A 19,502-nucleotide genomic window follows, 5' to 3' on the forward strand; every position below is an offset into this window, starting at 1 on the left:
CCAATTTCCAGCCTCTGCCCTTTCTTTAGCAGGCTAATTACACCGGCAGGACAGTGGAAGTGACCTTCTTAAAGCCACAGTGCCCCTCGTCTACTTACCTGTCAAAACACAGGGGACAGAGCAGTGATATCATTGAGAGCAATAACATGTTTAGGTACAATGGGCAAAAGTACTGAAGTAGCAATGCACCCCCCAGAAGCTCACAGTGGTAACTTGTTTGTCAGTGTTGGTGGTACACCTTTCTAAAGATCTGTCCAAGCAAGGTGCGCGGGCTGGTGGGGCCGCAGAGATGTGGTTTAAGGACCAATCAGTGTGCGATATGACACCGATAAATGCACAGAGTATTGCCATCCTGCACAGAAACCTGTGAGGGCACTGGACTGGAAAGCTGCTGCAGCGCTGGTTTCCCTCATTAGTCATCCTAGCCTCATTCTGTCGCGGTAAGATGTAGCGCCCTGCTCTAGCGCAGCTCTCCCTGTGCTCCTCCCGGGCTCACTCGGACGTGGCCTTTGGGCCCGGAGCTATTGTGCGTGCCCCGATGTCCTGTCCTGCAGCAGCTACAGCCTTGGCGTGGGCTGGGGCAGCAGCCTGGGTTTGGAGCCTGCCAGAGGCAGCAGTCGCAACTGAAGAAGCTCAGAAAGTTTCAATCTGTATCCCTGCAGGCAAGTTGTAGAAAACCCTTGGGCTATGCCCAAGGTGCTGGGGTGGCCATCTGCAGAGCGAAGCCCTTGCGAGGCTTGCTTGTGTGCTGGAGCAGGAACAGGTGATTGCCAGGGAAGGCAGAGCATGCTTCTGCACCAGGGTTCTGACCAGCCTCGGAAAGACTTGTGCTGGAGGTGGTCTTGTAACTCTTGAAACTGTCAGCAGCCATATACGTCTGCCTCTTCACGAAGGATAATTGAAGTTAAACGTGGACCTGACCGGTGGCTTTGCACAGGATGCATCTGTTGTGGTCCTGTTGGAGCTGGCAGTGATGTCTTGGTAAGGCTGAGTTTTGCCCAGGGTCACCTTCATTTGGGTGATGTTAGCACCTGCAAATCAAGAGGCAATCTCCTACTTCCAGGAACACCTGTGAGGTGAAGCCAGTCTCATTGGTGGAGCAGCCATAGCTAAGCACCTTCCAGAGCTGAAAAGAGGGTTTTGCTATCTTTCCTGCTTGGAAAGAAGGAAACATGGCGAGCATCTGGAGGTTTAACGTAACAAAACAGGCTGGGAATAAAATTAACTGGATAGCTGATACAGATGTGTCAGTCACACTTTGCCCCAAAGCCACTGCTGATTGCTGAGATACCTGTTCCATCAGGAATCGAGAAGAGGTAGGAAAACAATTTTCAATTTATGGCAGCCTTAAAGAGACCTGCTGCATACAGCAAATTTGATGCTGTGATAAGTGACACTGTTTGTGACAGACAAATCTGGGGCTTGTGTAGAGGAGCAGCTCAGAAGTGCCGGCTGTCGCATACCAAAAGGCTGTGGCAATGGTACCTGCTAGGATAGATGTTGTAAGAGGTTGTCAACTATCAAAGGCATCTGCAAAGAGCCGTAAGACAGCAGCAAGATTTCTGAGCATTATGGAAGATTTAAATATAAATACATGTATTTTTCCAAAAAAATTGGCATTTGATGGTCTGATTCCACTGGAAGCTACAAAATGGGGGCTGCTGAGAAACGAGGAGGTATTGGGAAAGCTAGTACTCCTGCACTGAAGTATAAAGACAAACTGAACGCGTCTGAAAGAGAAGGAAGCAATTACAGGAAAGGCTGTTACTAGAAAGCTGCTGGGAGGAGGGCAAACGCATCCAGCACAACAAGCCTAGGATAAATACTGGGAGCAGCCTTGGAGGCGTGCCCTTGCCCATCCTTACCATGGATAGCCTTTTCCTTGGTTTTGTAACTGGGAAGATGATCACTGGAGTTGTTCTGTCTCTGGCACTGCATGCAGGACTATAGGATGCAGCCCGATTACTTAGTCCTCCACGGAGCAATGTGGCTTTTTGAGGAGGCAGGGATCGGGTTTAGAATTGTGCACAAGAAGATGGACTCGCAAATATTACTGTTGATGATGAAGAGCAGCTGGGTGCTCCAGGCAAGTCAGATATTGTTTGAAATGATGCCTGTGGATTAACAAAAGCTCATAAAATGGAAAAAAAAGAAATAAATCTGTCTGTAACATGTATGCTACCTGGAATGCAGGTGCACCTGTGAGAAGAGGCAAACTGAAGTGCACAAGAAACATTCCTTAGAGAAAAATTCTATCTCTAATGTGACTTTTTTTTTTTAATTCATCTTTCCTACACGAGCATTCCAGGGGAGACTCCCTTGCTGGGCTGCTCTTGTAGGGCAGGGCTTTCATGGTTTGTCACTGGTCAGGCAGCGACAACAGGCAGCTTGGCGGAGTCAGAGTGTAGACTTTGCACTGTTAAAAATCAGGGCAGAGTAGAGTTAGCTCTTCTCCCTGTGTGGTTAAGCACTTTCTGTGTGGCTGGTGCCAGGCACTGTCACATCCCACTGCTCACGAATGCCTTTGCCAGGTGGAGACCACGTCTGCTTTAAGCTGGAGTGAAGGACCAAATGAGACTTCAGCCTCTGTGTCACTTCTAAGCGATACTTAGGCTCATGTTTCAGGAAGGGAGTTTAGAAAATTGGATTCTCTTCCTCTTTCAATAGAGGAATTCACTGATCTTGTTTCCCCATGCCCTGAAATGCGTGAATAACCAACGTGTATGTGAGAAGTACCCCGTCCCGCAGCTGGGGCAGCGGGCAATCTTGTGTTTCCTTCACGTTTCACAACAGACTCTGATCAGACAGTCTCCTAAAGAGACACCACCACGGGAATGCTGCTTTCAGCATCCAGCACTGTCCTCGAACAGAAGTCTGAGTCCTCCTGTTTAAGTCCATACAGTAATTAGTTGCAGTGCCCTTGCCTTGGAGGAGATTAGTGCCAAGGCTAAGTCTACAGCTGGAGACTGCAGTTTAATTTTGTGATCAAGAATTAGAGCGAACCAGTAGGCAGTGCTTCCTGCATAGAATATCTGCTGCAGAAGTTGTCCGATTTAAATATAGATGTAGCATTCTCCTGTTTGGAACTCCAAGAGAAAATGTGTTAGGGTTAGTGTTTGCTGGCAGTATTTTTGGTATGTCATTCACTCGCATCTATAAATTCCAAATGTAATAGGTAAAACGGTGTTAATGAATTCTCCCGTGATGTACAGGACTGATGGAAATCATTACACGTTTGAGATGTGTCCCCCATCAGCCCGTGGCAGCCAGCTGGCTCGCAGGTACCTGGGGTCTCTTTCATGAAGCAGGCAGCGTGCCGTGCCTCCTGCAACGCTGCCTGTGAAATCTCCTTAGCTCCCGATTACTCCCTTTTTCTTTCACTCACAAGGACCTTGATTGAGCTACGTCTGCGGCAGGCTCCTAGTAACAAAACTTGTGTCTGAAACGTGCTGTCTGGCAAAACAAGCGGCCGCTCTCGCGAGGTCCTTCCAAACAGGTTTCTCCTGCCGCCGTCGCTCCCCGCGCGCAGCCCCGTGCCCGTCCCGGGATTTTCTTCCTTCCTCGTGGGGAGTGACTGTGTTATTTCGGAGCACAGGCTGACAGAGCCGAGATAGAGGATCTCCAAGGGAAGTTGTAAGTGTTCAATAAAAGAAGGAATGCGGCAAGAAAAGAAAGCCCTGACTCGAATGGCATCATTCTCTTTCCCTCATCCCTTTGAGGTTCTCCTGCCTTCCCTGCCTGTGGGTGACCTCCCTCCTCTCCCAGCCAGCCTCTTTCTTTTTGCAGCCTCCGTCCTGCCCCTCACCCTCCTCGTTCATTGATCTCCCGTTAGGCTTTATTAGTGACTCCCCCTCCCACCCTTTCTCTCCCTGGGTTTTTCTGATTCTCTAACGTAAGACAATTGAATGAGGCCAGACTCCTAAGCCGAGGCTGGGGGTGTGGGGTGAGAGGGAAGAGGCGTTAAGATTTAATGATATTGCCTCTTTAAGGAATCCCTAATTCCTAACACCCATCTCCTCCCCCACCTGAGAACCAATTAAAACTCAATGAATTCAAGTGGAGGCTTTTGTGCATCACATGTGCTTGACTAACAAAGCCTTCTCCATGCTGGAATAAAAGCTTCTATTCAGCAGCCAGTTTGTTCTAATTCAAATCACTTCCACTCCAGCATCCTCTCCCTCCTTGCTGCTCCCCAGTTCCCAGGCCGGAGCTCCCTGCTCCACCTCGCAGAGCCCTGCCGTGGCGGCGGTGGAGCAGAGGGCAGGAGATGACCTCCCCGTGGTCAATGGGGTGGGACGTGGCGATCGCGGCCCCATGCCTGGGATCCCGCTGGGAGAGCCAGCGGCGTGCCCTGCCACGCAGGAGCTCCAGCCTTGGGACTCCTCTGTGCCCTTGGGGAACAGCTCGTGTGCGCGCAGTCCTCCCTGTGGGGACGGAAAGCTGCCTTGTCTTTAGGTGGGGTTCAGCCTTCTCGGCACCGGTGGAAACTCTTGCCTTCCTTCTCTGCTGTAGGGGTTACGGGGGTGTGACGGGGTGACACCTGGAGTGAAAGGGCACTGAAAGCTCACAGAGGCTGAGTAGTTTCTCCTTCCACTTTCAGCAGCCTCACTCTATGAATCGCACTACCTGGGAACCTGAGTGTAATTTCCATCTTCCACCATACCGTAAAAAATAATAATAAAAAAAGGTGGGGGGAGGCTTGGATAAGGTTGCCTGAGAGATAAAATATAATTCTCACTATTCATCAGTTTAAAAACAAAAAACACGTACGCTTTGCAATCACAGACCTGTTTTTTGGGTGATTTTATGTAGGGAGACATTTCTCTGTCCTGCTGTTAGGGATCTTTCCAGTGTAAAACACCGCTCGGAGCTTCTACCTGTCCTTTGCTGCTGGCGGTGTTACCTGGGCTGCTCACGGAGCCATACAAATGACACTAACTGGGCTATCTTTTCTCTGTTCCTGCAGTCTCCTATTTGTAGAGACACTTGGATTTTTTTTTTCCTCTTGTGAGAAATCTCTGGTAGAAGCAGGTTGAGTGCTTTGCTCTGAAGGCAATGAGGTTTTTACTCCCTCTAATCTCTCCTGAGAGCGAGCTCCAGCACGGTGGGCCAGCCGCCAAGAAAGCTATCTGCTCTGCTCCAGAGCCCTGTTCTGGTACATGGCAGTTGCATCGCTCCTGAAAATCGTGGCTTTGTCAGGGAGTCACGAAGAAGAGGTCTCTTGGGGAGCTGGGACCTGTCCCACAAAGAGCTCTGGCAATTTAGACGAGCTCTCGGAAGCTGTGTTGCTATTTACAGAGGAGCCAATGGTGAGAGCAGAGCTGGGGTTTATGTGCGGTGAGGGACCTGTGGTGTTTAACGACTGGGGCACTGCGTTTTGAGCTCATCTCAAAGTCTGTAGGGCTGGTAATTCTTTCTACTACAATGCTTTGCAGCTGTCAAGCGTGGCAGCGAACAAGCATTAACTCACATCAGGGTGTGCTGCAGGCTTGTAGTCAAGTTTTATCAGAGAAAGGCTTGAGCGTCGCTGTCCGAACATCCCCCAGCAGTCCTGTGCCTCTCTGTGGCTGTGGTCTCACGTCTCATCACCAACCCCAGCTACAGCCAGCATCTGGAACTGGAGATGTTTGGGTGGTCCCAAAGGGCGTTTTGTTCTCTGCTTGCGTCTCCTTCATGTTTTCGTGATATGGACGCTGAATGTTCATTTACTTTTTAGTAAATCGGCACTTTTTTCATCCAGCTTTTCTCTCGTAAGTGGAAGTTGACCTCTTGTCATAGCGATGTGCATGGGTTTGTGCTCTGGGTAGGTTTTCTTTGGCAAACCCAGTTCTATGTCCACGTAAATGCAAAAGAGTGGGGACTGAAAACAGGTGAAATGCACTGGGCTCTCAGACTCACCCACAAATTGTAGAGAACAGCTCTTCAGGCGACAAGTTACTTTCAGGCAGCGTTATGCAGTGTTCTGACAGCATAATCTCTGTCCGTGAATATGGTGAGGGGGAAGAAGATCGGATCCAAATCTGTTGATTTGAAAAAAGTACTTCTTTCCCTGGGAGTTAGAGAGAGCTGACTATTCAGAGGAAGTTAAAAAGTATTTTCAGGTTATTTTCTGCAGCATGTTCTCTCTGAAAAGCTCGAAGCAGATCTTGAGGTAGGGACGAAAAATCCCAGCTTGCAAGCAGAGAAATGGAATTTCTTGCCCCAAATCACCTAGTTAATCTGCGAGAAGAGGTAGGAGCGGCACCAACACCTCCCGAGCTGTACTGAGAGCAGTTCTCTTCCTCGATCCTCCCACTACGTGCAGCTACTGTGTCGTAAACTCTCGGAGGTGGGGGGCTGACAATGCCGCGGTGCCTGCTCGGGGACTGGCACAGCCTAGTTGGTCCCTCGATGGTTTTGTAATAAACACGCTTAATTGAAGGGAACGGAAGAGCTCAGCTCAGGCTCGTGTGGCTCGGCGGGCGGAACAACCCCTTCCTTAGCGACGCAGCCGAGCTCTCCTTGTGTTCGGCACTGACCCTCGTCTCGGGGGCTCTGCTGGGTTGCTGTTTCTCGTTAGTGAAACGAGTTTGATGGTCTCAGACCCTTCCTTGCTAGTAAATGGTTTCAACTTCAAAACAAAGTGCAGTTAGTTTGGCAGGAGAGTCCCTGGGCTGACCTAAAACTAAATTACAGCTGACCCTGAGACAGTGAGGCCCCTCCAGGTCAGGGACAAGGGCATTGTCAGGACACTGGGAGCTTGCACTGTAATTAGCAGCAAAGGTATCAAATACCTCTGTTTCCAGCATTCCTGCCCTTAAAGCAACACAAGCAAAAAATCCCCAAATTTCTCCTATTGCAGCCTCGCTTAAAAAAAAAAAAAAAAAAGGAAAGAAAAAGAGAAAGGAGGTAAGGCTGAACAAACTTTCATCGATTTGCCTTTTCTCTGTTCTGCAGTAAATCTCTCCCCATCTTGATTCTCCTCCCACAACCCCTCGTTCCCCCAGCATCTGGGAATGAATTTACCAGACATTACATTGCTTGCAGGGCTCCAGAATGACCAACAAACTTGAGCACATTCTGTCTGACTAGCAGGAGTGTGTAAGAGGAGCTTTCCCACTTCAAAAATTTGCTTGGCTCCGGAGCTGCTTTCCCAGCAAATGTCTCTTCTGTCCCCAGCTTTCTTCAGACACCAGAGAGGCTTTTTTTAGGTTCACCCTCCAAAATGTGATTTGCTTCAAGTATGTTTTATAAGTTGTAACAGGAATGCGACAACAGGAAAGTATTTGTACTAGCTTTCTTGGTGTCCAGCTGAGTGCTGCAGAGCAGGGGACAGGGTGCTGCTGCGGCTGAAAACGCAGAAGGTAAGGATTATCTGAACGTCCTGCTCTCTACCTAGTCCTGTTTGCCAAGAATGTTTACTGCATCTCCAGCTTTTTGACTCAAATGCTCAAAAACGACGGGAACTTCTGAAAGACTGGGCCTTATTGCCTCACTGTTTCCATCCATCGCAAGTGGGCAGCTTCCAAATCCCCAGGGTGTCTGAAGCAGCAAACTTGGTGATCTCCAGAGGGGAAATGCTGGAGCAGGACGGGACACACTGAACAGGGCTTCCAAAAACACCCATGTAATCAGATTACAAGTCTGGTGAGTCAGGATTTCATAAGCCTGACGATGATCCTACTATTTCCAGTGGAACTCGTGAGATTCCCCTCCTCTGGAGTCTCCAGAGCTGCCCTAGTCGGTCGTTCAAACGTGAGAGCAGAATCAGTTCGCTGATCAGTCTGCAACGTGGCAGGTAGATGGAATTAAATATTAAATTTAAAACATATAATTAGATTTATTTTTTTCTAGGAGCTTTAAGATTTGATACTGGTGTTCCCCGTTCTGATAGGTGTGTCTGACAGACTCGGAATGGCAGAGGTTACGGTTTCATTCCTATTTCTGGTAAAGGAAGGGTTCCGATACCTGTTGTGCACCTCCACCATGAGAGAGGTTTCCCACTGCTCCGCTCATCCCCCCGGTTTTGGCAGTGTCTCCACGTTGCCCACGTCCCAGCTTTGTGCTGAGGAATGTCCCGGGCAGCTGCTTTGGAGGGAGCTGGTCCCGAGCGGCTGTGGGGTCGGCCACCAGCCGGCTGGGAGCTCCGAGGGGTGCAGTGGTGGGATCTGCTCCGGGTGGGAGAGGGGTCGGTGCCTCGGGTTGCTTCAGCTCGTGGATCGCCTGGGTGTGAGGTGGGTGGGAGAGGGCTGTCTGGAGCAAAAAAAAGAAAATGGCATAAGGACCCGAATGTAGCAAAATCAGCCTTGAGGGAAATCCAGAGCAGGCAAAGGCGTGAAAAGATAAATGCTTAAAGGCTGTGAAAATTGAGCAGAAGATACAAGGGCAAGAACAGACAAGTAGCGGCAGGAGCAAAATATTTCCCACTAGGTTATGAGTGGTGCGGAACCGGGGCTTGTCTTCGGTTAGAGGTCAGCTCGCTGGTCTGCGGGCAGGGGGAATCGCTGTGTCCCGAGACCAAGGGGCAGCTTTTGAGCCTCTTTCAGCTCTAAACATATTTAAAAGCTGGTGTAGGTTGCTGTGACTGGAGTCTCTAGCAACAGTCCCCTCGTTTCACGTTCTCTCGCCTGAAAGGATCAGCAGCCCGTAAGCCTGAGTGAAGACGGTGTGCCCTGGGGGGCAGATAAAACCCGAGGATACCGCTCCTGGCCCCGGAGCATCTGTTCTGGGCGTGCTGCTATGGAAAGACAGGAGTTCCCCTCCGTACAGCACCCGCTGGGGCACTTCGTGCCTCGCTCAGTGAGGTCCTCGTTGAATATTCTTCTGTGGCAAGTAGGAGGGCGACCAGAGAGGACAAGTGCAGCCGGACCCTTGCGGTCTCCCTTGTGCCTCCCTGCCCGGTTCAGCAGGAAGGCGGCTCGGGCAGGAATTACGCACACAAAGCAGCTAAGCTGCTCCTGCAGTCTGAGGATGGGAGCTTTGCCCGGGAAGACACTGGTGTCCGTCTTGATTAGGCTGCGATGCCTGATGCGAGTCATGTGGCAAGTGCAAACAAAATACCTTGGCAAAACCTTGAGGAACCAGGACAGGCTGAGCTGCTTAAGGAGATTTACAGGGTGTATTTCTGTCCCGTACACTTGCCTTGGTCTGAACCTTTCCTGCCTCGGGAGCTCCAGCACATACCTGGGATTTTAAAGAAGCTCTTTTCTGTTCGTTCCCCAAATAATCTGTAAACCTTCTAAATTTTGCGCTGTTAAGTTTCAACAGCGTAGTTCCAGTTGCTTTACGCCACCGTAGTACCAGAATGCTATAAAGATGTCTTCTGGGAAGTGCTGTTGGGATTTGTGGAGCAAAGGTCCCGTCAGCTTAGATTAGAAAATAAGTCTTGAAGAAATGGGAGAGTTAAAAGCCAGCGCGAGTGTTAGAGCAGAAGCAGGAAATTGATTATGTCCTGAAAGAGCGGGGATGGAGAAACAGCTTCTGCTTGCTCAGCTCCTGCTCCTGCGTTGAGCCAGAAGTTCTCCGCTTGCTCCTGTAAATGCCTTTTTCTTCTGGTGCTGCTCTGGGGCAGTGCCAGCAGCCAGGTTTTCTGCCTCCTGCGAGCAGCTCAGTGGAGGATCCAGCCGTCCTTCCCCTCAGCGCTCCCCTGTTCCCCTGGACTCTGCTGTCTCTAAGGCAGATCTTAGAGGTCCTTGCCATGGTGCTGACTTCAGCCCCCGATAAATAATTCACGCGTGTGGCAGACCTGCAGAGGATGCACAGAGGGACCGATCACGCAGCATTGCTGGGCCCTGCCCGAGGAGCTGCTCTGCAGGCTGGGCTGCAGGGTGCCAGCTCTGCCGCTGGGGAGGCGCTGGAAAAGCTCTCCGGGGTGGTTTTTCACTGGGACATGGGATTTTGCTTTAGTACAGAACTTCAACGCTTTCTTTATGTTAATGCAGAAGCCCGTTTTGTCTGAGATACCTGGCAGCCCTTGCACTGGCTGGTGCTCTTAGACCTGACCCAGACCTTTTTCTGTTAATGCCGTTTTATCCAGCCTGATCCCAGACCTTCCCTGCAGCCCCGGTGGTGTTTGATGCAGCCCAGCCCCATGCCGTACTGTGCCTTGCCCGACACGTGCCTGCAGACCACATCCTCTAAATTTCTCCTTGTTCTTCCTCTGAAACTGAGGATTAGAAGCAATGCCAAGATGTCACCTCTCTGCAATAAGCAGATTAGTATAACAAAATAATAAAATATATCCATAACAAAATATAACCTCATCGCCAAACTGATGTTCGCTTAATTTGTCCTTAAAAATGCTCATGGATGGGGCTTCTGCAGCCTTCCTGGTTGACCTCTTCCATCTTCAGCCATCCTTATAGTTGTAGGTTTGTCAGGATACCTGAGACCTTTGTCTCCTTCTGTGTTGTGAGCTGAGCGTCCTTTCCCCAGCGAGCACAAGGAACAGTTTAATCAACGTCTCTTCACAGCAGTCTAACAGATCTGGTGCATTTCTTTTGCACGCATCCTCCTCTCCTTCCTCTGAGTGGAGAGATGGGTCCCTCCCTGTCACCACCCCATGGGAAGCTCCGAAATTCCTGCGAGGAAGGGAAGAGCAGAGGCAGTGCTCTGCTCCTGGGTGGGGAAGAGCCTGGTAGGAGCGGGCTGGTGCTCTGGGAAGGTCCCCTCTGCTCGGGGTGCTGGAGGGAGGGCCGGGCAGGGGTTAGGTCGGAGCAAGGACGGAGCAGAAAGCAGAGACTGATGAAAGTCAGCGACAGCTCGTAACTGAGAGCTGGGAGGGAGGGATGGTGATGCTCAGGGCATGTTTGAGGAGAAAACCCCTGTTTTTCAAACTTGCTGTTGTTTTCTGTCACTTCCTACGTAACTTTTGGAGTGCTGCGTTGAGAGAAGATTGATGGGAAGTGGAGATGTTTGCAGCCCACCTTCGGGGAGGAGAGCCCTCCGTGCTGCAGAGAGCTGGCACCCGTGCCTGGTCAGCGGGGCAGCTCTGCGGCTGGTGGCTGAACAGTCAGCCGGTGCTTCCTCCCTCGCTGCAGACAGGGTCGTGTAGAGCAGTCACCGCGGAGGGGTTGTTGGGGCTTGTGGAAGGGCTCTGATTTTTCCCATGCCCATCGTTTCCAGGACAGCAAGTGGAAGCCTGCGGTGTCCTGCTGTCCTTCAGAGACCTCTCCTCTTTTGCTGTTTTATGCTGCATCCCTATTCACTGTGTTACAAGCTCTCTCGTTCCCTTTCTTCTCTCTCTGAGAGAGCCAAATTATGTTTTATTTTCCCTTCCGTGCAGATGAAGTTCAAGTGTCTGAAGCTCCAATCCTTCTTACTGTATTGTGGTAATTGGGGTGGTCTCCCCTCTCTTCTCCCTCCCTCCCTCCCTTCTTCCAGTAATCCCTGTTGTGTTTATTTACTCTTCATACTTCCCTTTATTCACCCACGCATATACTTCTCTCTCTTTGTCTTGCGTGCAGCCCTGTTCCTCTCCTCTGTTCTTTCCCACCTTGCTGTTTGTTGTTCTGCACCACGTATCTTATTTTCTTGCTCAGTGAGGTTTCTTAGACAGCCAAGAAATCCTTGGTGCCTTTAGCCATTCCTCTCTGCCTCTTGCTGCATGTATCCTTCCCCCAGCGTGAATGGAGCCGAAATACTTGGAGTTCTCTAAGTAGTTCTCCGTGAACACGCCTGACTCTTGCCCCGAGCCGGTTCCCTTTGAGGCAGACGCGGTGGCTGCCCGTGCACGGGGCAGTTTTGCCATCAGCCTTTCCAGAGGGCCAGCATCACTCCGCAGCACAGGAGCTCTGCAGGAAGGTGCTGCCAGCCTGGCGTTGCCCCCAGGCGGGGCTGCAGCTAATGTCTTCCAGGTTTGCTTGTTCAGCATCGTAACGCAAATATTACAAAAATGATTTGGATTCCAATTCAAGTTTGTTTATTAACTGTCCAAGCGAAATGAAAAACAAAACTTCTCAAAGTACCTGACTGCCAAAAGCTCCTGGCTCCTGGACAGAGACAGGTCTCCAGGACTCGATCTCTCCTTAAGCCGTGTATGATGGAGTAAAAGAGGCCGCCGCTGCCCTGCCCCTCCCCTAACCTCCACGTTTTGGAGCCTCCCTCTTTCCATGAATAACTCCAGTGTCTGCCACTGGTGCTGGGCAGAGCTTTGCCAATCATCGTCCTCAGCAGGAAGTGGACATGATTTTGATAGTGTCACTCTACCACACACGAGACACTGAATAGCAGCAAGAAAACTGAGCAGTTTTGTTAATCTCGCTGGTGTTTGGCAACCTCTCAGCAGCAGCCACAGAGGCACTACAGCTGTCTGTCTGCAGCCCCAGGAACACAATGCTGCATTATTTTATATTTGGAGATCATCTTTCCAATCATAAGGTCTGGAATGTTTTATATATTTACTTCTCTGGGAGGAAAGCTTCCTACTGTCACTAATCAACAGATTTTTTCAGGACTTGCTGTCTTGCGTGTTAGAGAGAGAAATGCATTGATGCTACCAAAGCGCTTTGGGGTCCTAAGGTGGAAATACGAAGTATTGCATGTATGTTTTGGAAAGGGCCTTGGAATAAGTTACGTGGTACAGCGTACCATCTTCCCTGGTGATGCAAGTCCAACCACAGCCTCCATCCAACCCCTCCTGAAGACTCATGCTTTTTCCTCTTGTGTTCACAGATGTTAACTCACATTGATCCCGTTCTCCCTTCTCCAATGTTATTTCGGTGAAGAAGAGACTGAAAGAAGAAGCATAATGCAACAAATATATATGATGAAGCGTTTTAATGCTGTGTCTCTCAGACTGCTTTACTTTATCTGTCTTGTAGATAATACGCATTTAAAATTTAAAAACAATGCACTGGTAGTAAACAAAGGGGTGTTGTCCTTTTGCATGCCCAACACAGATCTCCTGTTTCTTAGCATGCCTAACACTGATCTCTTGTTTCTTTTATTTTTTTTTCCCTTTCTTGTGTTTAATTAGCATTACTACTCTGCCTAAGTTGGGCGATCAATGGAGCATGAAAGCTGTGCTAGGTGACTTGCAAAACATTAGCTCCCCATTTGGAGTATTTGCCATCCAAATCAGAGCAGGTGCCAGGAGGCAGCGCAGCAGCAGTGGCTTTGGGCAGCATGGCAGGCAGCGGCGGTGGCTCTCTGGTGGCCCAGCTATAGCCCATTTTCGGGGGGATGTACAAGGGGAGATGGCAGAGATGCTGCCTCAGCACCGCTGCTGCCAGCCGTGGTGCCACCTCGGTGTGTTGTTTCTGTTTCTCTTCCGCAGCAGCCCAGCTGCCTCTCGAGGCACCTCCACCCAGCGCGGTGATTTCAGCCCTGTGGAATGAGTGGGTTATTGCGGAAGCAGCTCAGCCTGGGCCGGTGGGAGCCGGGGCTGCTCTGTGGCCACGACTGGGATGCTGCACAGCTCGGTCCCTAGGGGTGGCTGCCAAGCCTCTTTTTGTGAGCGTGTTGCTGCGCCCAGGTACAGGGCCAGGAGATGGGACAGTGTCACCGACCTAGTGTCGAAGTCGAGTGGGTGAATGGGGGTTTGGAGAGCTAACAGAGGGGATGTATTTAACTCCTGGTTGCACCAGGGGCTCTGGGATGAGCCCAGGTTATGAAAGATGCTACTAGGTGGTGTTACTAAAGCAAGGCGTCCTGGCTCCTGTCCAGGAGGGAGACGAGCTGTGTTGGCACATGAAGTGATCGTGGAAGAAAGGTCAGCTGAGGCAGGTGCTGACCTGAGAGCCGTTTGGTGCATTGTGTGGGGCAGTAATAGAAGGTACAGGGAAGGCACGTGCTGGAGGGAGAGGAGCTGGAGATGTGCGTGGAGAATATTTGGCAGCATCGTGGCCCTTGCTAGAAGCCCACAGCCTGAGACCCTGCGATACCCCTCTGTCCTGAGGCGGGCTCACAGCACCAACCAGCAGAGGTTTTGTGTGCTGCTGTGCTCCGATGTGCCACGGATGCCAGCACGCGCCCTGTCTCTGGGCGATGCCCTGTGCAACCAGCACAGAGGCTCCAGCTCGCCTCGCTGTAGACTTGCAGGTGACAACCAGTGTTTCACTTGCTCCTCGCCGAGCTCCCCTAGCCACCCAGGCCGGGTTGCCCCAGAGCCGAGCCGAAAGCGCACGGACCTGCTCTCGAAGCCACCAGCGTGGGGACGAACCCGAGCCAGCGGCGAGAGGCTTGGCACGAGCCTGGTCGTTCGCAGGAGCGAGGGATCTGCCGGGTGACTTGGGGGCCGCCGTGCCGCCGCCCACGGGGGGCCGAGGAGGGCGCGGGCCGGGGTCTGCGTGCCCCTGCTTCGGTGCTGCCAGCGGGTCCTTTCCAGGCAGCGGCAGCGGCTGGGCGCTGCCCCCACCCCGCCGCCCGCGGGGTCCCGGGAAGGGGCCGCGGGGGCTGCCCGGTGCCCGCAGCCCCGCTGGGAGACCCGAGGGCGGCCGCCGCCCCCCGGGGGGGTCCCAGCGCGGCAGCCCGGGCCCGGCTTTATCCCGCCCGCTGCCCGCCCGGGGGGCTCCGAGCAGCCCGGCCCGGCCGCGTCCTCGCCCCGGGGCAGCCCCGCGGCCTTTGTCCGGGGCCCCGCCGCAGGTGGCGGGGACAAAGCGGGGCCGGGGGCCGCTCGGGGCCGCCCCGCTCCCCCCGGTGCGCTCCGGGCGCGGCTCCCGGTGCTCGGCCCCGGCGCCGCCGGCGGGTTTTATGCGTGCGGAGCCCGGCGGGGGTGGGAGGAGCCGGGCAGGTTGTGCCCGCCGGGCCCTCCTCCCTCGCTCCCTCCCCGCCCGGCGGAGAGGGGTCGGGGGAGGGGGCAGCATGGCCTGTCCGTCCGGCCCCTTTTCCAGCGCTCATCTGCCCCGGGAGTGCGGCGCCGCTCCTCGCAGGGAGAAGAGGTCCGAATGGAGACAGACGGCAGCCAGCCCGGCCTCGCCTCCCCGGACTCCCCGCACGACCCCTGGTACCGGCGCGGCGGCCGCTGCCGCCCCCCCCCCCACCCCGCTTTAACACCCCCCCCCCTCCCCTTTACCCCCCCCCCCCAGCTCCCGGTCCCGGTGCCGATCGCGGCCGCCTCCTCCCCCCGGGCCGGGCCGGGCCGGGCAGGCGCGGCGGCGGCGGCGGCGGTGCCAACATGGCCGATCCGCGCCCTCCCCTCCCCGCCCGGCCCCGCCGCCGCCGCCACCCCCGCGGGGCTCGGCGGCCCCCCGGCGCGGCCCCGCTCACGGCTGTCCCCGTTCCTCCCGCAGCAAAATGTTCATCGGGGGCCTGAGCTGGCAGACCACGCAAGGTGAGCGCCCGGCGGCCCCGCACCTGCCGCCGGTGCCCGGCGGGGGCCGGGGGGGGCGGCGGGGCCGGGGTTGGGGTCCGGGGGTCCGGGGGGGGGTGGTGGCGGCGGCGGGGCCGCGCCGGGACACCCACGGTGGGCGCTGTGCTTGCAGAGGGTTTGCGGGAGTACTTCAGCCAGTTCGGCGAGGTGAAGGAGTGCCTGGTGATGCGGGACCCGCTGACAAAGAGATCCAGGTGAGGAGGCCGGGCCCGCTCCTCCCTTCGCCCCCGCCGCGGCCCGGCCGCCACTTTAACCAACTTTCTCTCTTCTCTCCGCATCCCCTCTCCTGCCCGGGCTGCGGGGCTCAGGGGCTTCGGGTTCGTCACGTTCATGGACCAGGCTGGCGTCGACAAGGTTCTGGCCCAATCCAGACATGAACTGGACTCCAAGACGGTGAGATGACTTCTCTCATCTCAGGGGTGCATTTGCCGGCGGAGCTCGGCTGTGCTCGGAGCAGCCATCGATTGCGGTGTTTGATTTCCAGTTAGAGGTTGTAAACTATCGATTACTGATAAAGATTGATCGGCCCCTTCTCCACCTCACTTATCAGCTGGTAGCGTAGCTGCTGCCCCAGCTCCGGGCTCGCTATTGACCGCTGACCCAATGTCCGGGCATCGATCCGCGGATCCCGGCGGCGGTCGTCCTCCTGCCCGCCGATCGCAAGGCCCCTCCGCGCAGCCACCGCGGCCCCCTGCCACGCCGGGACACCTGAGCGCGGCTGGGGGCGAGGATTCGCGCCGGGGGACGGCCGTGCGGGTGCTCGGGGAGAGGGGGAGCCGCCCCTCGTGCTCCCCAGGGGTGCCGTGCCCCTGGCGCTGCTCCCTCCTCGCAGCCTCCGAGGCCCCGCTTCCTGCGGCCGCGGCGGCCTGTGCTTGCCCCTCGGCAGGGAGCCTTCGGTCCTCGCGCCCCACGGCTTTCCCCAGGCGAAGTTTTGGTAACGGTCGCGGAGGTTCAGGACTTTATTGTCTCCGAGCGTGGCCAGCGCCCGCCCATGTGGGCCACCGGCGGCCTCTCGGAGCGGCGGCCGTGGCTCCGGCTCTCTGCTTGAGAGCCCCCCGGGAGGGCTCGCGGGGAGATTTCGGCGGCTCCCAGGGCCGGAGGCGGGTGGTACCCGGTCCTGCCTCACAAATCTGTGGCGCTCGGGAGATGTGCGGGCTCGGTTTTGGGGGGGTGGGGGTGAGGTGTCTGAGTGGGAGGTCCCTGCTCTGCAGTTTTGGTGACTTCCCTTCCCCTGGATTCCTTTTCCGCGTTGCTGCCCCAGGGGTGAAGGTGAGGGTAGGGCTGGGGAGCGGCAGGGGCTGCGAGGGGCTGACATGGCGAAGGGCGACGACGTTCCTGTTCCGGGCACGGGCGGCCGAGGAGTCCAAACGCACAACTTTATTTCCAGCGCGTGGCTCGGGCATCCTCGCCTTTATCTCGGCAGAACGGAGGGGGCGGGAGAGCAAGACCCCCTTTCTGCGGGTTTACGGCGCGAGTTGCAGCGAGATCTGTGTCTGTTCCTGTTTAACCGCCTGGATCGCTCCCTTTGATGTGCACAGGTCCTTCCTCCCCCTGGGAGCTCGGGGTTAAACCTCTTCCAGCCTTCCTGGCCGGGCCTGGGTCCCCAGGACCCCAAACCTCCTCCTTTGGGAGGGATGTAAAGGGAGTTTTGCTCTGGGGCAGGGTTATGACAAAGTATTTTGAGGAGGACCCAGGTTTTTCTTTTTTTTTCTTTTTTTTTTCCCCTCTTTCTGTTTTGCTAGCCTGTGTAAACACGGTGTCTGATCAGCCAGTCCCGTCAGCAGCCCGCGGGCTGGCGTGGACCCCTCTTGGAAAGGCAAGCGGTGGGTGGCAGCGATCCTGATGGTGCTTGGGGCCGGGAGCGAGGTGAAATCCTGGGTCTCCATTCTTCTCTGAACCACCGCTGCCTCCGCAACGCTGCTCCGTGGCCCACGAGGGCAGGGAAGGGAGAAGAAGGGAAGGGAGAAGAAGGGAAGGGAAGGGGTGGGTGGGTGCTGCAGGAACAGACGGCCTCGTGGCAGAGGGCGCGTGGGGACCAGCCGGCCATTGAAATTCCCGGCCACATCTGCTCCGCTCGCCCTGCCGGCGCGGCAGAGAGCGTGGGGGCTGTTTCGCCAGGGTCCGTCCTTTGTTAGGAACTTTGATCCCCTTCCCCGTCCTTTTTGGTTTTTAACGCTGGTTGGTTTTCAGCCGGGTCAGGTGTTTTGGGGTATTTTGCCCGGTAATTGCCAGGTGAGAGGTTGGTCCTGCGGTGCTGCGTGGAGCCTCCATGCGCCTTTTCCCTGCTGAGCTGAAACTGCTGTGAGTCACGGGTTAAACGACACAAACTCATCTGAATCCTAATTTAGGGTTTTGAGAAACTTTGGAGGAAAAGGCCCGGTGTCCTGAAAGGGCAGCCTTCTCTCGAGGCTCCGTGTCTCCTGGTAAACAACACTTGATCGACGGTGTCTGCCCAACTTGTTGCTTCATTGTTTTCCAATTCTTCCTACCCTAACGAGCACGGTTGGCCTGATTCTCCGGGGAAAGCTTGTGCTTTTGAGACTTTTCTTTGTTTGTAAGCTAGATAGCAGCAGCCCACGGGGTTATTTATGGAAATGCTTGATATGAGAATTGGCTTGGCAGTCTCAAGGTAAAAGATTTGCGTGACTCTGTAAAGCTGCAGCTGGCCTCTGCCTTGAGCTTCTTCTTTCTGTCTGGGGGAAGCGCAGGCTCGGTGGTGCTGGGTCACTCGCTCGTTTCTTTGTTGCCGTTCCTGACTTTTTGCTGGGTTTGTCTTTTGTGGTGGAGAGCGTGGCTCTGGGGGCAGCGCCGGCTGATGGAGGGAGGGCAGCCGTAGAGGCGCGATGAAGGAACGAACCCAGCCGTCAGGTTTCGTGGGTCCTGCCCTGCCCTGGCCCTGCTTTGGGGCACCGGTGCCGGCCAGGTTCGCGCAGGAGGTGCAGGATGGTAGCTGCTGGCATGGAGAGCGTTACTGAGGAGCCCCCTGTGCACCTGCACCGGCAGGTGCCCCACATCAGGGGGATTCCTCGTCCCTACAGCCTCGTGGGGTGAAGTGAAAGCGGTTTGTGCTCGGTCAACTTCCACTTGCCGTAGCCTGATACAGGGTTTTTTTGTTTCTTTTTTTTTTTTTTTTGGATACGATCGGAGCAGTTCTGAATGCTCTTACTCTCAGCAGATTTCTATCTAGGTTTGTAAAAAGGATCCGTGACGTCAGCGGGTGACACTGAAACACAACTCCTCTGGGGCTGTTTGTTTTAACACCAGAAACGAGGGGGAAAAAGGTACCGGTGCTTTTGCTTTAATTAGAAAGCCTCCTGCCACCGAGGAGCAGTCCACTTTTAGTAACTTGAGGCCGGCACTGAACTCGCTCTCCTCCGCGTGTTCCCAGGGCTGCCCCTTCAGCCGCTCACCCGGGCCCCCCTCTACCTGCAACAATAGCTGCTTGTGCAGAAGAATTCGTGCAGCGACTGCCTGCTCCCTCCAGCCAGGAGGACGCGTTATCTCTGCCCAGTTGCTCACACTCAGGGTAATGAGAAAATGAGGCCGAGCTTAGCATTGCTGAGTATGAAAGCATCTTCTTGGCAGGAGCTGAATGACACTGGCTGAGAAGTAAAAGACAGTAGATTATTGTTTTTGCTTATTATCTGCCATCAACCTCCTGCTCTCCTGCCGTCCCCCTGTCCTCAAAATTCGCCGTGGGTGCCTGCGCTGGCCAGGAAGTGGCAGGGCGTGCGTGTGTGTGTGCGGGGAGAGGGGGCACGGCTCAGATACCCCAGAGAGGCACCCAGAGGGTCCTCTGATCTGCCTGCTCGCAGCCTGGGGAGGGAGGTTTATTTTTGAGTTTATTTGTGCTCTTCGCTGTTGCCTCTGTTTGCTTAGGTGCCGAGTTTATTTATGTTGCAGGCCGTGAGTCAGGACGGAGGTGGGGAAGGCAGGGAGAGGAGCTGGTGGAAGGGCCCGGGGAGGCCGAGCTCCGGGGCTGCGTGACAAGTGAAAGGGCGCGGGACGGGAGGGCGGCCAGGCTGCAAGGCTGAACAAAGCAGCGGGAGGCGGTCGAGAAGCACAGCTTCCTTTTGGGCTGGTGGGACGATGCTCTGGGCTGCCCTCCCAGCTGCACGCCCGGCCAAGCGCGGGGACGAGCCAGCCCTGCCTGTACCGCGGGTCTCCTTAAGCTGATTTGTAGGTCCGGATCATCCCCGCCGTGATGTAACTT

At 54.7% G+C, this 19,502-nt stretch overlaps 1 protein-coding gene and 1 long non-coding RNA gene across 6 annotated transcripts in view; both read left to right on the forward strand.

The window, feature by feature from the left end:
• Positions 1–14,044, forward strand: part of LOC106031354 (uncharacterized) — a 42,084-nt gene extending 28,040 nt beyond the window's left edge. For all 4 annotated transcript variants that reach the window (XR_010825426.1, XR_010825428.1, XR_010825427.1 and 1 more), the window contains one exon: positions 12,652–14,044. This is a non-coding gene — a long non-coding RNA (uncharacterized lncRNA). The remainder of the gene's footprint in view (positions 1–12,651) is intronic.
• Positions 14,045–14,710: 666 nt separating this feature from the next.
• The window catches only part of MSI1 (musashi RNA binding protein 1), a 30,253-nt gene continuing 25,461 nt past the window's right edge, over positions 14,711–19,502 (forward strand). Inside the window, exons 1-4 of one of the 2 annotated variants that reach the window (XM_066978628.1) lie at positions 14,711–14,923; positions 15,210–15,250; positions 15,402–15,483; positions 15,598–15,682. In XM_066978628.1, coding sequence (XP_066834729.1) covers positions 14,865–14,923; positions 15,210–15,250; positions 15,402–15,483; positions 15,598–15,682 — 267 coding nt within the window. In that variant the 5' untranslated portion in view covers positions 14,711–14,864. The remainder of the gene's footprint in view (positions 14,924–15,209; positions 15,251–15,401; positions 15,484–15,597; positions 15,683–19,502) is intronic. The other variant, XM_066978629.1, reaches the window with a different exon arrangement.

This window comes from Anser cygnoides, chromosome 17 (genome assembly GCF_040182565.1).
Source record: "Anser cygnoides isolate HZ-2024a breed goose chromosome 17, Taihu_goose_T2T_genome, whole genome shotgun sequence".
In the NCBI taxonomy this organism is placed as follows: Eukaryota; Metazoa; Chordata; class Aves; order Anseriformes; family Anatidae; genus Anser; species Anser cygnoides.